The following is a 20,855-nucleotide window of genomic DNA, read 5'->3' on the forward strand; positions in this document are numbered from 1 at the left end:
CTAAAGGAATCCAAATGCAAGGTGTGAATAGATCCATTGCAAATCCTTAGAAGCATATACACTGAGTGGCCAGATTATTATGACCACCTCATCAGTACTACGTTGGGCCACGAGATGACTCCACGCGGTGACTTCGTGGGGCCGCCTCGTGACTCCACGAGATGTTGAAAGGTGATGCGAGGAATCTGACACTGCACTGTTGCCCTTCTGTTGTCTTGTACCAGTCTTGCCACTCTCCGTTCTGCCCTAACATTGACTAGTCGCTGACGGCCACAATTCGCACGTTCAGACCCAGATTTTCGGCTGACAGTCCAGTCTTTAAACACTTTAACAACAGCTGCTCTTGAACATTTAACGAATTCTGCTGTTTTGCTGATACTCGCTCCATGGCTCACGCCAACAATCATCCCACGTTCAAAGACTGTTAAATCACGTTGTTTCCCCGTATCTTCAGAAACAAATCACTTCTACTGTCGTGGTAAACAACTTGCTTCTCTATTTATAATGGTCTGGCCCTCTGGCAACTTCAGCGCGAAATTAAAGCTAATTATAGCTAATTTTCCTACAAATGTCAGGTGGTCATAATAAACTGGCCACTCAGTGTATATGTGTTTAGAAAACCATTTTAAACGCATCTAATCGCACCTAGTGTGAATGAAGCCTTAGACCCTGTGCAGATGTTTCGTCAAGTCTAGTATTGTTTTTCTAACTGGCCGCATACATTTGTGTCTTCTTTGTTTTTTATTGAACATTCCAGGAACAGTTTTGAAATTCTATTATGCTCCCGTTTGCTTTAAGATTAGTTGATAGAAAATCAGGGAGAAAAAGTATACATGGTGTGCTTTAAAACCTTTTTTAATTGATTTGACATTTTCCAACCTTTGTTTCAACCTTAAAAAAAGATGGAAAATAATTCTTGATTTGATCCTAAAATGTGATCCTATCGTGTGGAACGATCAGGTTGCGACGCGCGTGGGCACGCTAGCGTGTTGCTGTACCTAGAGGCTGTCAGTCCAGCTGCTGCAGGTGTTTACAATCCAGCCCTGCGTCCCAGCTTCCTGATAGCGCAGGGCTCTGTCTGCCTCCTTTCTCTCCTCCCTCGTCACCTCCCTACTCCTGCCTTCCACACTGCTTTCTCCTTCCCTCTGACGTAAAACAAGGATTCTCTTCTGTGTCTGCTGGGTGAAGGGGAGAGAGAGAGAGAGAGAGGGGCAGACAGGAGAGCAAAAAAAAAAAAACAAGGAAAAGGCGGAGGGGCTGTGCATAACAGAGATGGAGAGGAGAGGGAGGGAGGAAGGAAAATAGAGCAGTGGCGGAAAAGAAAATAGGCCAGCATTAAACCCTCATCTCCTCTTCTCCTACCTCCAGGCTTTGGACCATGTTTCAGGCTGTTTCCTCTGTGCCCTCGGGGTTGCAGGCACTGAATGTGACTCAAAGACCTTGCAGGAGCAGAGTGGCCCAGACTTGTAGAGGAGCCTGAGACAGGTAGGAGGCTCGGCCGCGCCAAAACCAAAAAATTGAGGGGCTTCTTGGCAAGGTGGCGGAGGTGCCAAGCATGTTGTGCTGTCAATTCATTTGCTTTGCTTTATCCTCTGCCCTCCTTGTTCCTCCCACTCTGCCTGCTCTGTCATGCAGTGTCCGTCTGCTTCTGCTCAACACCATCTACTTGTTAAACAACATGAGTGCGGGGGAGAGCGAGCAAGAGCATATAGCGGTGGGGGAAAGAGCTGTACGGTGACTGGGGAAGCATGGAGCGCGGTGAAAGACAGGTGAGACGATAATGTGTACCGCTTTGCCGTCAATATCGCCGCTGAGCAGCCTTCACCGTCTTCCCTCTACTCTTCCTCCTTCTCTTTCGAGCTGTTTTCCTCTCTCTTTCAATCTGTAAAGTGCACCTGTAGTTTTAGTTTAGATAAGAGGCGGAAAGGGTAAGGGGGTAGGGATGTGTAATCTGGCCCCCACTTCCAAGTGCCCTTTTTATTAAAATGGTTCAGCGCTTAGGTCTTTGCACAGGCCTGGAGCGAAAGCCCTTTTTATTGAAACGGTTCACTGCTTAGGTCTTTGCACAGGCCTGCGGCAAATGCCCTTTTAATAAAACGGTTCGTTGCGCAGACTTGGAGCAAATGGCCTGTTGTTAAATGGGTGCATGCCTGTGCACTCAACTGTTTAAATAAAAGGGCATTTGCTGCATGCCTGCGTAAAGAGGGGGCTCCCCCAGGGCCAGTAACATGTCCCCTTTGGCTGCTCTCATCATGTCACCAATTTGGCCATGGATCTGTGCAGCTTTGCAGATCTACGCACCTGTGCAAGTAACTGTACTCCATGTGAAATGACATGTGTTTTTTCATGTCAGGGTTGTTAACCAAAGCATAAAGGGCACTTTTCATTTATTTTGTTGCGTACAAATTATTTTTTGTTATTATGTTATTGTCTGTGGTGCTTACAATACACATTTTTATTATCATCATCATCATACAGGATTTATATAATCCTGCATCAACAGTTTGTGCAGAGCTTTACAATATAAAGGGAGACTGTACAGATAGAATTCAATACAAGAGGGTTAGAAGGGTCCTGCTCATGAGAGCTTACAATTTAAAAGGAACAAGTGATACAAAAGGTAATAACTGTCTGGGGATGGGTTGATGGAGAAAGAAAAAAATTGAGTTGCCATACCGAGGCAGGATAGGCTTTGCTTAAAGGTTGAGTTTTCATGGATTGCCTAAAGGTGGTAAGAGATAGCCGGGCTGACTGCAGCAAGGAGTTCCAGAATATGGGATAGGCTCTGGAGAAGTCCTGGAGGTGAGCACGGGAGGAAGTGATGAGGGGCTTAGAGGAGCAGGAGGTCTTGAGAGGAGCAGAGAGGATGGTTTGGGTGATTATTTTGAGATGAGGCTGGAGATGTAGCCAGAGGCAGAATTGTGGATGGCTTTGTAAGTTGTTGTTAGTATTTTGAATGTCATTGGTTGGGCAAGCGGAAGCCAGTGGAGGGATTGGCAGACACTGAGTGGTTGGTGGATGAGTCTGGCAGCAGCATTCATGATAGGCTGAAGAGAGGATAGTCTGTATAGAGGTAGGCCAATGAGGAGGGAGTTGTAATAATCAAGATGAGAGATAACAAGGGAGAGAATTAATAGCCTGGTGGTTTCCTTGGTTAAGAAGGGGCGTATTTTTGAAATGTTATTGAGGTGAAGGTAAGATTTGTGTAATGATTGGATTCGGGACTGAAAGGAAATGTCATAGTGTAGGATTACACCTAGCAAGTCATGGGAGGTTATCAAGTGGCCAAGGAGGAGGTATAGGTAGATAGAGAGTAGACGGCGTCTAAGGACAGAGCCTTGGTGTACCCCTATGGAAAGAGAAAGAGGAGGGGAAGGAGTTGTAGGTGACACTGAAGGAGCGCTTAGATCGGTAGGAGAACCAGGAAGAGAAGAGTTTTGGTGGCCAAGGGAGTGGAGTTTTTTTAGGAGAAGAGGGTAGTCAACTGTATCAAAATTAGCAGACAGGTCTAATAATATGAGTATGGAGTATTGGAGTATTGGCCCTTTGGTTTTAGCAGTTAGCAAGTTGTTAGTGAGTTTTAGTAAGGCAGTTTCTGTGGAGTGCAGGTGAGAACCATACTGTAAGAGGTCAAGAAGGTTGTATTCAATGATCACACGGTTGTAGACTAGGTGTTCTAGAAGTTTAGAAGTGAATGGGAACATGGGAGGTGGTCCTTTTTATGATCAATCTGTAGCATTTTATATGTAAAACTCTCTTTAAAAAATAATTGTGCAGCTTTTGCCCCATAAAATGTTTCTGGCTTCTGGCTAACATTAGTGACTTTCTACGAGATGTACATTGAGTACAGAAAATGAAGCCATTTTTAGAGTCCATTCATTAACGACTCAAGCTTTCAAAGGTCAAAAGGTGTTATGAAAAGAAATATTGATTGTATATCTGTGCAATGTTTTTGTAAGTGAATTGACTAATTTATAGACATGTGCATTCGGATTCGGGCGAATCTGCAAATCAACGAAATTCAGTTGATTCGGCGGTTCATCCGAATCCGAAATAACGAATTTATTATATGCCCGAATATACTAAAACTATATCCAGGGATCCATAAATTTGTTTCCATATTGCACGCAGGCACGCAACCATCTTTCAGTATATCTTGGTATACACCAAGATGGCACGCCCAAACATACGGGTGCCGCCATCTTGGTGTATACCAAGATACACGCAAAGATGGCGGTGCGCAAGCGGAGAACTGATGTGGCCGCTGCTCGTTCTGCATTTTCAGTGTGGCGTCACACGCTGAACGAGGGGTTGGCTATATCAGCCACCAGTGCGTTTTGCGCAGGCGTGCCGCCATCTTTGAGTATATCTTGATATACACCAAAATTGCAGCACCTGTATGTTCGGGCACCGCCATCTTGGTGTAGACCAAAATACACTGAATGATGGCAGCACGCAAGCGCAGAACGTGCTTTCGGCCAATGTGGCCACCGCTCGTTCTGCATTTTCAGTGTGCGGTTTCGGATTCGGATGCTTGTTGCCTCCGAATCCGAAACAGCAGAAAAATTTGTTTTTATTGGTGAAATGAATGGAAAGGTTATTCGTTTTCATTTGTTTCAGCGGAAAACTAATTTTCAACTAAATTAAAGTCCAAATTAACTTTCCGTTTAAATCAGCTATATACATTCCAGGTTCTTCAAAACAAAAGGTGTGTAACGTCCTAATGTTTGTGTTATCTTTAAATAGCAGTCACAGCCTGAGTAGAAAAGCCTGTATCCTGCTAGCATACTGCAGAGAAGGATCCTTGCTCCGCACTGCAAGCTGAAACTGCTTGATTTTCTCTAGGGGCAATAGTAAGGAAGATATAATCGCTCAATCCTACAGCATTGACCACTCACCTCTCCCCCTCCGCTCTGGTTGTGGTATGTCCCTCGGTGTCTTCTAGACAATGGCATCACGGATCCTTAGATCGCCTGGGCCTGAGGGGGAGAAGAGGTTGTGGGGACCAGTCTAGCAGGACCGAGGATCGGATGAGTATATCTTCTTTATTTTCGCCCCCTAGACAAAACGAGCAGACAACCCTTGCAGTGCGGGGGTAGCCCACTGCAAGGGTTAACTTTTCAGATTCCTGGCGTTCCTCTTTAGACTGAAAGTTCCATGAGCCTTTAAAATAACTTACGCAGCTAATTTGTTCTATACTAAAACACTTGTATAAAGGTGGCTATACACTGTACAACCATCGCAAGACCTTAGCCTTGCGATGGTTGTAAAGTTACATAGTATTTGAGGTTGAAAAAAGACATTAGTCCATCAAGTCCAAAGTGATAAAAAAAACATACGATCTGCCCATCTTGGACAGGCAGATCGCACTCTCGATCATCGCAAGCCTGCCCCCCTGAGGGGCGGGCTTCCGATGACCGCAATGCTGAATGGGCTGTGTGCGCGTGCGCACACCGGCCCGTTCGGCACTTGTCTCCCGAGCACCGTTCTAACCAGCCGAAAATCGTACGATTCCCGGCTGGTTTTCTAGCGTGCTCCTTAGACAAAAGACGTGCGACCGTACAGTAGAAACGGTCGCACGTCTTCGTTCACACTGTTCGATTCTCGTACGATCGTGGGATTTCCCGCGATTCTCGTCCGAGAATCGAGCAGTGTATGGGCACCTTAAGTAAGATATGAAACTTGATTGAATGATGAATTGGTCGTTGGTGATGTTTTAAAATGACTCCCATCTCAGCCATCAGGTGAGCCAGAAACACAGATGATTCCTTATTGAGGGATCCTTTAAGGTGGCCATACACTCTACAACCATCGCAAGACTTTAGTCTTGCGATGGTTGTACAGGGATTAAAAAAACGTACGATCTGCCTATCTTGGACAGGCAGATCGCACTCTCAATCATCGCAAGCCCGCCCCCCTGAGGGACGGGCTTCCGATGACCGCAATGCTGAACGGGCAGTGTGCGCATGCGCACACCGGCCCGTTCAGCATTTATCTTCCGAGCACCGTTCTAACCAGCCGAGAATCGTACGATTCCCGGCTGGTTTTCGAACATGCTGGTTCGACAGAAGACGTGCGACCGTACAGTAGAAACGGTCGCACGTCTCCGTTCACACTGCTCGATTATCGTACGAAAAACCGATCGCATACGATTATCGTACGATAATCGTGCAGTGTATGGGCACCTTTACACTTGTCCCTGTGTGTTAAGACACGTGAAGATGTTTTTTCTTGTGCACAACAATGTGCAATACATTTAGTGTGTTGTCATTCATTCTTAAAGTGACGCTAAACTCAGGAAAAAAATGTAGCTTACCTCTGGAGGGCGGCTACTTTCGACCCCATGGTCCCTGTGTGTGTTGTAAAGTAGCCACCGCTCCAAGCTCGCTCCCGAGATGGACTACAATCTCACATCTAGTTTATTCATTTGTATTGAGATGATAGCCGATAATGGAGCGAGCTTGGAGCGGTGACTACTTTACAACACACACAGGGACCGTGGGGAACAAAAGTAGCCACCCTCCAGAATGAAGGACAGTGTGAGCTCCAATTCAGAGATGACTTCAGGATCTAGAGCTGAGTGATACACATATAAGCAACATTTTTGTTAATAGTTAATGTACTTTAATACATTTTTACATTTCTGTAATTTCTTCACCTCCTGAGTCTAGTGTCACTTTAATGCTCCCTAACACACATATACAGTGTACAGAAACTCAGCTGCCTTTCATCACACCAAAACGCACAGATATGAAGGTACTATACGTTTTGAGGTGCTGCATTGGCCATAAATAGTGCAGGCACATTTTCCATGTATTGAGGCTCTTTAATGGCCCATTCAAAGTGAATCTTCTGCCTCAAGGCAACATGCCTCAGTGCACAAAAAACTCCCCATTGTAAAACGTGTACGAACAAGTGTTCAGAAGCCTTTGGAGTTTCCTTTACCGCTTTGGTTGTAAGCTCTTGAGGACACTTTTGTTGTTGTTGTCTGTTACATTATGTTAAACCTTGTACGTTTCTTCTGTAATTTCTTCAACTTGTGAAGCTCTGTGGAATACATAGGTGCTGCAAAAATAGTTGTAATAATACATTATAGTGTATATAAACTCAAAACCAAGTTTTCAGTATGGCACCATGTCTCACTATAAAAAAATTTCCTTAGCCAATTTTTTTTCAATCTTTTGCAAAGTTTCTTATCTGGAGATCCTGCCAGTAACAGTTCCTGTGGGGTACATTTCTTCAGTTGACCACTAGGCTGCTTATCATGCCTGGACAACTAACATAAGGCAGGGTGTCCTTGCCGCAGCTAAGCCAGGCAGTGGTTTAGTGTTGTCAGCCTGCTACAGGAAGTGCTCCTTCAGGTGAGAAACAGATTCACACAAAACAGTTGGCTTGAGAATACTGTATACAATGAGACATGATGACAAACATACTGAAAAATAGGTTTAAGGTTTGCATACACTAAGTTTTATAAGCATGACAAGAAAAGAAAAAAAACTCTTAATGGTTAAAGGAGAACTATGGGGTCAGTGTTTTTCCCCATAGTTCTCCTTAGGGTAACGGTAGGACACATAGCGTCCTCCCGTTACCCTAAGCTCAGTATACCGCGAGCTACAGCTCGCAGTATACTGAGACGCCGGAGCGGATCCCGACGTAGATGGCGGGATCCGCCCAGCTGCGTGAGTGACAGCTGGCTCTGCCTATCTAGAGGCAGAGCCAGCTGTACCCGCCCCCTCCCCCGTCCGTTCCGCCAGTCAGCGCTGGCAGATCGGAGCGGGGAGAGGGGAATCCAGCCCCTCCCCCTGTCACGGCAGAGAGCCATTACAGGATCGAGAGGTGAGCGAACCCGGTATGTGTTCGCTCACCTCCCGATCTACTGAGCCGACCTGTGACAGTCTCATTGTCACAGGTCGGCTAGAACTATGAGGTGAGTGGAAATCACTCATCTCATAGTTCTCCTTTAAGCTGTGGGCTGTGCTTACTAGAAATTATATATTCAATAGGATTCTAATCTGAAACACATTTTTTAGGTCTCCAAACAATGGTGAGTTATTAGCTGGAGTTCCAGGAGAAGCACACAGAGTCTCTATATTTTAAAAACAGGCTAGCGATGGCAGCTCCCTTAAGGTGCCCATATACTGTACGATTATCGTACGAGAATCGAGGGAAATCCGGCGATCGTACGATAATCGCAAAGTGTATGGAAGGCGTGCAACCGTTTCTACTGTACGGTTGCACGTCTTCCGTCGAACAAGCAGGCTGGAAAACCCGGCCAGAATCGTACGATTCTCGGCGGGTTAGTGGCCTGCTTGTTCGACAACTGCCGAACGGGCCGGTGTGCGCATGCAGCATTGAAGTCATCCATGATCGCAAGTACGATCTGCCTGTCCAAGATTGGCAGATCGTACGTTTCTGTAATTACTTTACAACCTTCGCAAGACAAAAGTCTTGCGAGGGTTGTAAAGTGTATGGCCACCTTTACCCTTTCCCTTGTCGAACAAGCAGGCCACTGTTCGACGGAAGACGTGCGACCGTACAGTAGAAACGGTCGCACGCCTTCCATACACTTTGCGATTATTGTAGGATCGCGGGATTTCCTGCGATTTTTGTACGATAATCGTACAGTGTATGGGCACCTTTACAGGTCCACTTTATAACACACCTGATCTGTGGGTTTGGGTCGACACCACAAGATATGTTCTTTCACTTCATTAGCCATAAAAACCTCCTCTGTGCCTCATATACTTAATCAATTAGCTGTTTACCCACAGATCAGCTTTAAGCCCATTCCCTAGTGTAGTTGGGATCACTTTCTATACCAGAGGTGGCAAACTGCAAGTCCCATGAGTTACAGGCATGACTTCCAGAAGCAGAGGCATGTTGGGATTTTTAGTTAAATCACGGAGTTGCCCACCACTATTCCTTATCATTTAAGCACCAGCTACATTGTATATGGCATCTGTACGGAATTTAGGGTGTGGAAAAGCTTGGTGTCATTAACTAGTGCTGATCGGTAAAATCTCTGGTGCCCAACCCGTGGCCAAAATTGATGTGGCCCTTTGCTACTTACTGTCTGTATCAGGCAGCAGTCAGTGTTGTCCCTGTCTAGTGAAGGAAAGTGATTTACTATACTGTCTTCTACTAATATAAGGTTTGGTTTATTTCAATTGCACATTTGAACTTTTTCTGGGCTGCCTGTTTCCTTTTTTCTCTCTTTAGTATATATTTTTTTCCACCTCTGACCTCTAATAGATTTTTCCAAGAAGAATCAAATCTAATCTAGCATCCATAGTTATCAAGGGGGCTATAAAGAACTAGCTGCCACCACCAGGGCCTTCCCTATAATGAGGCAGCCTGATGCGGTTGCCTAAGGTGGCATTCCATTGGGGATGGCTGGTTGAGGGAGGGGTAAGGGGGTGGCCACAGCATCCCGACTCTAAGCAACATGTGATGCTCTGTAAGGCTTCCAGCCCAGCTCTCTGACATCACCATTTGCTGAGAGCTGAGCAGGATGCTCTGGCTGGCGTCCTCCTGAGCTCCCGGCAACCAGTGACATCAGTGATCTGAGCAGGAACCACGGACAGATCCACTGACAGCTCAGTCCAGCATCCCGCCACCCCGGAATGACAGGTTCAAGCGGTGAGGACAGCCCTGCCCACCCTGCATGACTTAGTTTCTCCATTAGGAAAGGTTATAGCATCTTCTAGAATCTAGATGTATGATGTTTTTGGTCTGCTTTTGTCCTGTATGTTTGCTTGTTACCATGGCAGCATTAGAAAAGACAGAATTGGGTATAACTGGCTTACATGTCATTTGACAATGAGAAAGACCTAAAAGAGGCTCTAACCCTTCCTGGTCTTTATCTAAAATTAACTGAAACGTTTTGCCTGGAGCTGGCATTGGAAGGGCTACTGACCAGCTTTGATCTCATCCTTGTAAAATACCATAAAACCTCTATAAATAAGAAGTGGCACTCTCTGCCTTTTACATCATTCACATCATTCATTCACCATTAGAGCATATAATGCCCTTTGGTACTACAGGTGCACTTTTACTCCATCTCATTTTCATGTTTAACGCATCTAACACCTCTAATGTCTATTGTCAGTTTGGGGTTCCCCTCTACCCACCCTGTCCTATGTGTTTCCGTCGGACTGATGGTCTTCTCTCTCACAGAGATGGATCCTTCCGGCACGCTCTGGCAGTTTCTCCTGCAGCTGCTGGAGGAGCAAAGCCACCGACATCTCATCTCCTGGACCTCCAACGATGGCGAGTTCAAACTCTTGGATGCGGAGGAGGTGGCACGACTCTGGGGCCTGCGGAAAAACAAAACCAACATGAACTACGACAAGCTAAGCCGAGCTTTGAGATACTACTATGATAAGGTGAGGTATATTGAGTGGTCTTGTACATATTTATTTATTTTATTTATTTATTATGTCAAATAATTTGTATATAACCCTGAATGACCAGCACCACACCCCTGATTAATTGAATAAGGAAAAAGTGTTTTGGTGGGGCTTTTTAGGTGCTAAGTGACAGAGCCAAAGAAATATTTACATCAAGATCATATAAAAATGTATTTTTTATAACATGAGTAAAACTAGTGAAAATAAAAACATAAAACTTGTTACAATATTTCGTTCACATTCTGATTGCTTTCTTTGATGCATTGGATTGTATACCTCCAAATACCACCCCCTTTATCTTACTCCAACAAACTTGAATTGACCGCATAATGTCTGTCTGTAGTCATATATTATGATGTTGGTTCTTCTCTTTGTTGATGGTTGGAGTGGTATTAATTCTACGCGTTCACGCATAGTGCGCTTCTTCAAGAACTCAGTGTTGGAGGAAAATCAGATTAGGAAGCAATCAACGGATAGAGAAGGCATCGGACCATAGGTCTCACCTTTTGTTTAGGTATTTTCAAGGGTCAGCATCCTCGGTCATGTAAATCCTGGTGTCTGTGCAGTCCTTGACCGATCAGCCCCTACTGCAGTCTCTCATTTTCTGAGTGTAGTACAGAAATTTTTTTTGCCAGAAATATACCTTCCTAACTGCCATGACAGCACAGCTCTGAATTCCTAAGCATGTGGTGTCAGCAGGGCCTGACTTCCCAGAAGGCCAATGAGTCCCGACTGCGGGACAGCAGGGGTGTGGAATTCCTATTACCCCGATGCCCGGCACATGCAGTTCAGGGCGGGTAATTTTTTTCTACAATGTAGAGCGTGGGAAGCTGCAGCTCATTTTGTCCTCCCCTGCCGCCCCCCTTCTTGGTCCACCCAAACCTCTGGCTGCATCTGTCCCCGCTGGCCGCCTCCTGGTTCCCCGCCGTGTTTTTCGAGGTCCTCCGATCTCTTGAGGGACCCAGGACCATGGCACATTCGTTAAGGATGGAGAGCGGGGAGCAGAGCAGAGAACGTCCGTTCTTTGCTCTGATGCATTTGAACACTGAGACAGGAGAGCTGCACTCACAGCCTTACTATCTCAGCTGTCACAGGAGAGCCAGCACAGTGCTGTGCTCAAACTCTTGTATTGGAGGTGACAGGTTCAACAAAGAGCTTGTTGACACTTGTGTGATAGCAATAAAGTTAAGTAAAAAAAATAAAATAAAATGTTTTAAAAATTGATAAAAAGTAAAAAAAATTATAAAATAAATACAAATTAAAAAAAGTCAAAGATAATAAATAAAAAAAAATAAAAAACAAAAAAGTGATAAAGTAAAATAATAAAATAAAATATTTTTTTAAAAAGATAATAAGATAAATAAAAATGACAGCCAGCAGCCTGAGATGCCGCAGCGACCCAGGCGGCCCGCACGGCATCAGGGGTATGTCCTGGCCGGGCCCCCCTGTGCCCCGGGCCCCATAGCAGCCGCCTGGGTCGCTATGGTGATTGTTAAAATGACAGCCAGCAGCCTGAAATGCCGCAGCGACCCAGGCGGCCCGCACGGCATCAGGGGTATGTCCTGGCCGGGCTCCCCTGTGCCCCGGGCCCCATAGCAGCCGCCTGGGTCGCTATGGTGATTGTTAAGCCACTGAAGGTACCACTCTCTTGTATCTGTATTTCCCATTTTTTTCTTCTACATTATGTCTCATTAATGTGGGAAGTGTGACAATATCATTTGGCCCAGTGATGGATGTGGCAGTTAAATGGAATAAGAGTTTTGGTGAGGAAATATCTTCATTTTAGTCTCCTAGAGAAACAGGAAACATTTCATTTCACTTGCCAACAACCCTGAAAATGTCAGTAACGTGTGGATTAGGGCTCTAAAACACTTGGTGAATAAAGTACTGTTATCTGACTGAACAATGAAGTTTGTTATTTTGTTATTCTCTAAGATGCAAATATTGAGACCGCCTTTTGCAAAGGTCTTGACTTGTACTGCATCAATCATGAACAATTACGGACATCTTTAACTGTTTTGTTTTTTTCTTCAGAACATTATAAAGAAAGTAAGTGGGCAAAAGTTTGTGTATAAGTTTGTGTGTTATCCGGATCCCTGCAGTGGAGAGGCCTCCAAGGATGATGGAAAAAGTAGGGAATCTGTGAATGAACTAGCTCAGTCACTCAAGCCTGGAGACAGCTCCCTGTATATCCCTAAGATGGTGAGGAGCAGCCCCAAGACAAGCCGCAATGAGTACATGAGATCTGGCCTGTATTCCACCTTCACCATCCAATCCCTGCAAGCCCCACCCACCTCGCAGCCCAGGACTAGCAAGTTGGAAACCTTGCCTCCAGCTGAAGCTCCTCCCCTGCAGGAGGCCAGGAGTCAGAGCATTGACATTCCACATTATGAGTCCATGGATCAGAGTGACACAGATCTTTCTCTGGAGGTCAACATCCACAGCTCCAAAGAACTTCAGTTACATGTAATTTCTACATATTATTTCATATATTGTTATTACTCTACTGATTTCACATTTTAAGGGGTGTTCTAGTTAAAGTGCAATTCCGGGCAACAATACAAATCAAATTTGTAAGCTGTTAATTCTATTCAGGAAACATTGCCAGGGTGATAAAGCCAGAAAGGACACTAAGCTTGCCTAGAGTTTGGGTTTTATAAAATACTTTGCACCCAGGTTTAACAGTCTTCTCACACTGATTCTCGGCTGGACTGCAGCCCATTGGGTTTTTTTTTATACTGTGTATGTGTGAGTGGGGATACATGTGTGTGTGAGTGGGGGTGCATTGGGTTTAGACAGTGGTTGGCGCTAAAACTTTGGGCAATTTTAATTAGAATATTAGATTAATGATCTCTAAATGAGTTTTAATGGAAACCTTCATTGTTCAGTGTTTGTTTGTTACATAAGTTTAATTTAAAATATCTCTGCGATAACATGTCAGGGTCTCCTTATTTAGCTAGTTATGCAAACCTGCTAAAATATAATTGAGTTTTCTTTTCTGGTTGGGCGCACAGCCTTTCTCATATACAACAAATGCTCAAGGTCAGCAAGTCTATACATTCAATTTCACATCTGTGGATTTTGGTGTAGCCCTTCATACTATACCACCCTGGGAACAGTGCCTTCTAGTGAAAATAGATTTTTGCAATGGGCTCATTTAACATTTAAACAAAGATGGCCATGTGCAGCCATTTGTGTCATGATTCAAGCATCACTTGTTGCTTTCATCCACACTGCATGTTTAAAACAAGACCCCAGCCAAACATTTTGCATCTACCATGACCATGTACGACTTACTATGTCACTACGACAGAATCATTACAGCTTCCTTCAATGGAGCTCTCCTTTGCTGGTGAGATGGTATCTAGGGTGAGGGGTTGGGTTGGCTGTGAGAGCACTCCAAATCATCCATACAGAAAAAAGATAAATAATTAAATAATTAAAATAATAGTTTAGGTATTTATAGGCCCCCTATCAGGCCCATTCTTTTTCTATATTGTGGTAAAATTAGGAGTCTTTAAAGGAGATTTTTGAATTTGCATATCATTGTCATCTCAAATATGAATATATCTATACCAGGAAAAAATATTTAGCTTCTGTAATACAAGGAGCAAGCTATAAAGAGAATAGGCATAGTATAGTGTATACTGTGACACAATCAGTTTGTATTATATTGCACAATGCTGCGAATCTGACATGTTTCAGCCAGGCACTGGGAGTTGTAACAGTAAATAATAGTGCCACTCTTCTAGCTGTACAGCGAGGCAGAGCTGTGCAAATAACATGACTGGCTAAACAGTTTTCCATTTTTTTTGTCAGGTAAAACAGTTGACAGAAATCTATTTTGTATGTATATAGTTATTGTACTGGGGTTCTACTTAAAGTAACACTAAACTTGGGAGTTAGATCTTAAAAATGCAATCAAGTACCTTAACTATTAACAAAAATGTATCTTATTTGTGTATCACTAAGCTGTAGCTCCTAAGATCATCTCTGAATTGGTGCTGACACTGTCCTTCCTTCTGACGGGTGGCTACTTTTGCTCCCGGTGGTCCCCGTGTGTGTTGTACAGTAGCCACCGCTCCAAGCTCACTCCTGTGATGGTCTACAATCTCAATACAAATTAGTATATTAAACGTGAGATTATAGTCCATCATGGGAGCGAGCTTGGAGCGTTGGCTACTTTACAACACACACATGGAACAAAATTAGCCACCCTCCAGAAGGAGTGACAGTGTCAGCACCAATTCAGGGATGACTTGAGGATCTACAGCCAAGTGATACACTTTTAGGATACACTTTTTGTTAATAGTTAAGGTACTTGAATACAGTTTTAAGATTTAACTCCCAAGTTTAGTGTCACTTTAAAGTATGTTTAAAAATGTTAGCAGATCTTAATTTGTAAAACAATATCCATTACACTGGAGCTCTTCTTTAAATAATTATTAATAAGAAAAATAATGATTGCCACTGTGCTTTCAGTTTTCCTTGGGGCACTGACACATGTTATCATTGCATATTTTCCCATAGGTCACAGTGGACCCCCCAACTCCTGATATCAAAGTGGAGGATCCTCTTGAAGATGCATCCACTGATGTGGAAGACCTCTCTGAGCCCCAGGTCTTTCTGGCATCTCTTCCTGAGATAAAGACTACGAGCTCAGAACAGCCACTGGCTCAGGAGATCTTGGTGGTCATCAACTCTCCGGAGAAGGACGAAGTGAAAGCCAAGGATGATCTTCAGGAAGAAGAGAAGAAAGAGAAGGCGTCTGCAGCAGTTACGTCACAGGAAGGACATCCCGTTAAAGGGAAGAAGCCAAAAGACCTGGAAATCCCCTTCTCCACTGTGATTGGACAGGAAAAGATGAATGCTGCTGTTAACTCTTTGTTGGCTCCTGGGAGCGCATCATCAGTCATTACTTCTCATTCGCTGGTGAGTGAAACACAAAACAGAACTTGATAGCTGTGTTTGCTGCAGGCCAGAAACAGGCAGTGATATCAGATTGTTCTGTACTATAAGTGCTGGCTGGATGGACTCACAAGGAGTTACAGTTTTGCCTGCCTTTCTAAAACCTATACTTTTGCTAGTAAAGAGTATAGGTATATTTAGTATATAAGAAATATTTACTGTAGGGCTGCAACAACTAATCGACATAATCGATTATAATCGATTATTGAAAAAGTTGTCAACTTTTTCAATAATCGATTAATCGGCTTCCGATCAGTTGGCCCTTCTCACAGCTCCACGCATGCAGATTCATCACAGGCAGCATTATATTTAATAATTAAGCCTGGCTGTACTTAGGTCTGTAACATCTGCTTTCCTAACTCATATCCCAAACCGCATGAGGTTTCATATCATGGGTTGCCAAATATCAGGAAAAGTTTGCAGCAGGCAGTACTGTCAGTATACTTTGTGCTATCAGTGCTGCCTGGATCAACTTCCAAGGAGTTACAAAAAAATATATCCAGGAGTTTCAGAAGTAAGCAGCCCCAACTGTATATATCAGCACTGCCTGACTGGACCTATAGAGGTCTTCAGTGCTGCTTTCCCAACCCCCTATGCAAACCCCATGCTGTGGCAAGAAATTCCCTCTTAGACAGCAGAAAGCAGCACCATTTTTTTGTACCACTACTGCTGCCTGACTAGGCTTAAGGAAATTAGAACCCTGTGCTTTCCTCACCCTATCTGAACCATCAAACTGTTGTAAGCTGCAGTGGATAGCAGTAGACAGCACTATCAGCCGTGCTTGAATGGACTTACAAAGGGTCGCTGTGTAGCTCACCCCTCCCAACATCTGTTGTCTTTCTAGGACAGAGTATTTAAAAAAGGTTTACATTCTCTTATTGGGTATCTTATGCAAGAAAGACCTTGTTTAGGGAAAAATATACCCACTAGTTTGTTCAATATGGCTGGAAATAGAAGAGCAGATGTCTCACCAAATATGATGAAAAAGGAGACATCTGCCTACCCTCTGCATTGGCTCACTCATCCGGCAGAGAAGGCACACATACATGGTTCACACCTTTCTTTCCTCTCCCCATTGAAAAGAGGGGATTTGCCTGCTGATACAGAGATTTCACAGCAGGTTGTAAAATCTTTATGACTAATAATGACTGATTGTGATGGATCAGCATTCTCATTATCGTCCCCTAGGTTAGCTCCAGGTGGCTTCACCTATCCGTGCTATGGAGTGTTGAACCAGAGGCAGGATCTGACTTTTTATAGCCGACGAATTAGTACCAATGATGTGCAGTGTCTAAAGCAGCCAGTCAGGTTGCAATAGTCTGGAACCAGAGCAGTACAGATCTTCTCTGATTGGATGCTATAGGTTACTGCACTTTTCGCCTTGCCCTTATGAAAAAAGCCAGAATGACTCATAGCTGGTAGGTCAAGCTAAAGTTCCCTTTCATTAAATGTCAATTAACTTGAAAGTCCTTTTAATCTTTGTGTTTTCAGACTCCTCTGCTGCTCACCCCAAGCTCCCTGCCTCCTTCCATCCACTTCTGGAGTACGCTCAGCCCAATTGCTCCCAGGAGTCCAGCCAAGCTGTCCTTCCAGGTAATACTTTGCTTCAAGAAAGGTTGATGAAGTACATGAAGAAAAAAAAATCTTATATTTGAATCTACCAGCTGTACCAAACTAGATGTTTTGTCTATCAAGTGTAGAAGCTGTCAATACAGCCCACTAGCATTGCATTAACTGTTATTATATCTTATTATTATCTTTCAAGGACTCATATTCTGATAGGAAACCTATGCTGAATGAAATACGAAGGAGGCCACTGATAAACTCCCCTTCTAATAATGCCAGCGCCCTGGCTGTATTACAGAATACAGCTTCTGTACATCCCCAGTCCCTGTCCTGATAAGGAGTTCAGACAATACTGCTGTATCCTTGTTCCAGGTCGGTGACTCCGAAAGTACTTAAGTCAGAGACAGCCCAGAAACTAGCTGTTTTAAAAAGAAGTCCGTATTGTCAGCCTCTATATTTACCTTAGTGATTAAACTTTCACATTTTTACTTGCTGCTCCATATTTTGGTTATTGCAATCTTTATATAGATCCGTAAACCATCATCTAATTATCCTTTTCATAACAAGAAAGTTGTAGTCCTCTATAGCCGTTATCATTCTGCATTGATATATAAAGTGTAGCTGGGAGTTGTAGTCCTCTATAACTGGTACCATTCTGCATTTGTGGATAAAGTGTTGCTGAGAGTTGTAGTCTTCTATAGCCATTATCATTCTGCATTGATATATAAAGTGTAGCTGGGAGTTGTAGTCCTCTACAACTGGTGTCATTCTGCATTTTTGGATACATTTTCCTTTATGTTTACATTGCTTTATGGTAATATTGTAAAAGTTGTTAATATTTATTTTTGTAACTTTATTCTGAATAAAACATTTAACAATGTAATTTCATAACATAATTTAAGAGGGCATGTTTAGGGGTGGAGTTAAGCCAGTGGCAGTGTAGGGGTTAGGTGGGGCAACTGGTGGCGAGTAACTTTTAAGGCCTGGCTAGTAGCTCAAGACTTGAAATTTTGAGCCCTGCCCTACTCTATCCCAAACTAAAAAAAAAAAACCTTGGCTTTAGGTTTACTTAAAGTAGAACTCCTGATGAAACTTTTTTTGTTGTTTGTTGTGGAGTGGAAAACCTCTGTTAGATTTTGTGCCAGCCTTTATACATTTATGCAGTATGGACATAATATCTACCTGCTTGACATAGATATGGGACAAACAAGAGACATTATGTTTCTGTTTCCTGTAAGGAATGTTATTTCTCACATCTACCCCTCTGTGAAAGAGCAGAAATTGCATATTTCATATGAATACCGGTAATTCCAATGACCCAAAATCTCTTGAATTGCAGTTCCCAGCCAACGGAAACAGCCAGATCCATGTTCCAACTCTCAGTGTTGATGGGCTGTCCACCCCTGTTGTGCTATCTCCTGGACCTCAGAAGCCATAAGGAACTCATAGAGCTGTGACGTCTTAAGACTTTTTGAAGACACAATGTTTATCTCTTAACGCACCAACACCCATGCGGCCTGCCTTGGGATCTTTGATCGCTTTTTGTCTGCGTTATCTGTTGAAAGAGATGTAATTTTTGTGTTGAAACACCTGCTCGGACACACTCTGCCTTTCCCTTGAGATATGACTCTACATCATCCGTGATGTAGGCTTGAATGCATCCTGTCAAACAGAAGAGGAAGACCTTTCGTATTATAATACGGAGCATGGATGTCCACGCACTCCCGAACCTTTTGACCAAGAAAAGGTTCTTCTACAGGGGTCTGCAAATCCAGTACAGATCCAGTGTATACTGGGAGCTTGCAGTGACAAACAACAACGGATGTTATTATAGAGCACAGTTATATTGCAAATCATGTGACAACGTGACTCTAGGTCAAGGGACGAGATGTCTTTTTGTGACACAAAGACGGAGATCACAGGAGTTTTGGGTTGAGAGGTTATTATTTTTCTTTCCTGGTGGTTAAGGAAATATCCACCAATGTTTAAAAACTTCTCTCTCAAGAAATATCGTTTGAAGGCCACAAAATACACTGGATGTATAATGTGCTCAGCTTCCTAAAGAGAATGCAGTTTGAAAAAAATTTTTGTTAAACCAAACTTACAGAGCCTCCATTTCCTCTATATTCACAGAGAATATTTTATAGCAGACGTTTCTTCAAGTTTTGCTTTCAATGAGCAGCACAAGATATTTTTTTGAAAGACTAACAAAAGTGAGTCCTTTCCAAGCACAGGAGGGGTTAGAAATCTTAATGTCCTATGCCTGCTGAGAGAATGAACAAAGAAGAAAAAGGAGTTTAGGGAAAATTTCATTTCAGATGAAGCCTGTCTTTTTTTCAGATGTTTCCATATGGAGAACAAGCCCAAAGATGATTAGAATCGAAAAAGAGATTTGGCAGGTTAAAGAGAAACCAAAAGAAAGACTTTTAAAAGAGAATGTGATGGAATCTTTGAGGAAATGTTCAAGGTTTCAAGTGATTATAAAGTTGGCAAATACATAACGGCTGACTGTCAGGATATAAGATGGCTGAAAGAACATACTCCTGAAAAGAGGATGAATGCCACGAAGCTACGGGAATGTTGCTTGCCTCCAAAGCAGGAAGGATTAACTTCATGGGAGGCGTGACATCTTCTTTTGGAATATATGAAAATGTTTATTTAATACTTAGCACAGATGACCTACTGGCATTTTCCTGGGTGTGATTTTGCTAGGAAGACAAATCTTTTGTTCTTGGGGTTGTAAAATCTATGTAATATCCATAATGTGATTCCAGAACACCAAGCCTATCACACATTAGAAGTTGTCACCTCATCTTCTTGTTAAGCAGCAATAGATTTAGCTGCAAAAAGAGACTAAATTTAGACCTTGTGTTACCATCCATATTTTTTTCTTTTTTTTTACTGAAATGTTTGACTGTCTCTGCACTGACTTTTAGGGTGCCATTTGCCTCTGTAGGGCAGATGGATAGCAGGTTCATTCATGCACTTTTTTAGCTGTCACGTGTAGATATTGCTAAAGGCCTAAAATAGGTTATTTTAAAGGGACAGCCCACCCAATACAGATATTTCAGTATTTGGTAGATGCTGGTGAGCTACATCATTCACTGTTTTTTTTGTTTTAATATTTGGAGAGACCTCCATATCATGGTTCCAAGCTCTGCTTTCCCCAGCTTTAAAGTCCTGTTGTTCAGGGGAGTCCACACTACAACATATTCAGAGCAGATTAAAATTCTAACAGGAAAAGTAAGTGGAGCAGAAAACTTGTCATCAGAATCCCTGAGGAATATTAAAAAAAGAGTAGACTTGACCCATTGAAGCATAAGTCCACCTAAACACTTTATAAAGAGCTGCAATTGAAAATGTTGCAGTGCTATCCCTATCACCTAATTTAGCACACAAAAAAACTCTCTTCTCTGTGCCTCTCACATTGTCCATGGCTTTTGCTGCCCATTGCCTCCCTAAAATCCATAGTCATTGCTCTGTGCTGGGTTGCTTCCAACTCTTCCTAAAGCACCTTCTACCACCCTCACTCTTTCTCATATAACCATGATCACCCCACTATGACTTTATCCAATCCTGCCACCCTACCCTCCCACTTCTGGCACTCTGCACCCCCTCCAGCTCTTCAGACCATCTCTAGAAACCTCTAGTCACAATGCCCCCTCTAGTGATTTTTTACCCTCATCCTCCCCTTCCATCAGTACCCCCTTCCCTCATCCTGCGCCCCGTCACCCCCGTACTGTAACCCTGTACCCCCTCCACTTCTGCAGACCATCTGCACCTGCCTGCAGTCCTCCTTCCCTTACCATCCACCATGCCTGCACCCTTATTCACTCAGCACCCACCACACTTGCACCCACATTCATTCAGTACCCATTGCCCTTGCACCCCTCGTGCCTGCAGCCCTACTTG

At 43.4% G+C, this 20,855-nt stretch overlaps 1 protein-coding gene across 2 annotated transcripts; it reads left to right on the forward strand.

Annotated features, from left to right (window-relative positions):
- The first annotated feature begins 969 nt into the window (after nucleotides 1–969).
- On the forward strand, nucleotides 970–18,443 carry ELK1 (ELK1, ETS transcription factor). Of its 2 annotated transcripts, XM_018573172.1 has the most exons (7): nucleotides 970–1,485; nucleotides 1,636–1,769; nucleotides 10,177–10,385; nucleotides 12,444–12,875; nucleotides 14,940–15,341; nucleotides 16,869–16,970; nucleotides 18,283–18,443. In XM_018573172.1, the coding sequence occupies exons 3-7, from the start codon at nucleotides 10,179–10,181 to the stop codon at nucleotides 18,379–18,381; spliced, it is 1,242 nt and encodes a 413-aa protein (XP_018428674.1). In that variant the 5' UTR covers nucleotides 970–1,485; nucleotides 1,636–1,769; nucleotides 10,177–10,178; the 3' UTR covers nucleotides 18,382–18,443. The 2 variants fall into 2 exon arrangements, with proteins under 2 accessions (XP_018428674.1, XP_018428675.1); XM_018573173.1 differs by lacking the exons at nucleotides 970–1,485; nucleotides 1,636–1,769 and having other exon boundaries at nucleotides 10,167–10,385; nucleotides 12,444–12,767.
- The last annotated feature ends 2,412 nt before the right edge of the window (nucleotides 18,444–20,855 follow it).

This window comes from Nanorana parkeri, unplaced genomic scaffold (genome assembly GCF_000935625.1).
Source record: "Nanorana parkeri isolate BGI_ZX_2015 unplaced genomic scaffold, ASM93562v1 scaffold2263, whole genome shotgun sequence".
In the NCBI taxonomy this organism is placed as follows: Eukaryota; Metazoa; Chordata; class Amphibia; order Anura; family Dicroglossidae; genus Nanorana; species Nanorana parkeri.

What these genes read in the sequence shown, in the direction of transcription:
- ELK1 (XM_018573172.1), top strand. Translation starts at nt 10,179, where the DNA reads ATGGATCCTTCCGGCACGCTCTGGCAGTTTCTCCTGCAGCTGCTGGAG. An exon ending in TGAGATACTACTATGATAAG is followed by an intron (nt 10,386 to 12,443) that starts GTGAGGTATATT and finishes TTTTTTCTTCAG; the next exon opens with AACATTATAAAGAAAGTAAG. An exon ending in CCAAAGAACTTCAGTTACAT is followed by an intron (nt 12,876 to 14,939) that starts GTAATTTCTACA and finishes ATTTTCCCATAG; the next exon opens with GTCACAGTGGACCCCCCAAC.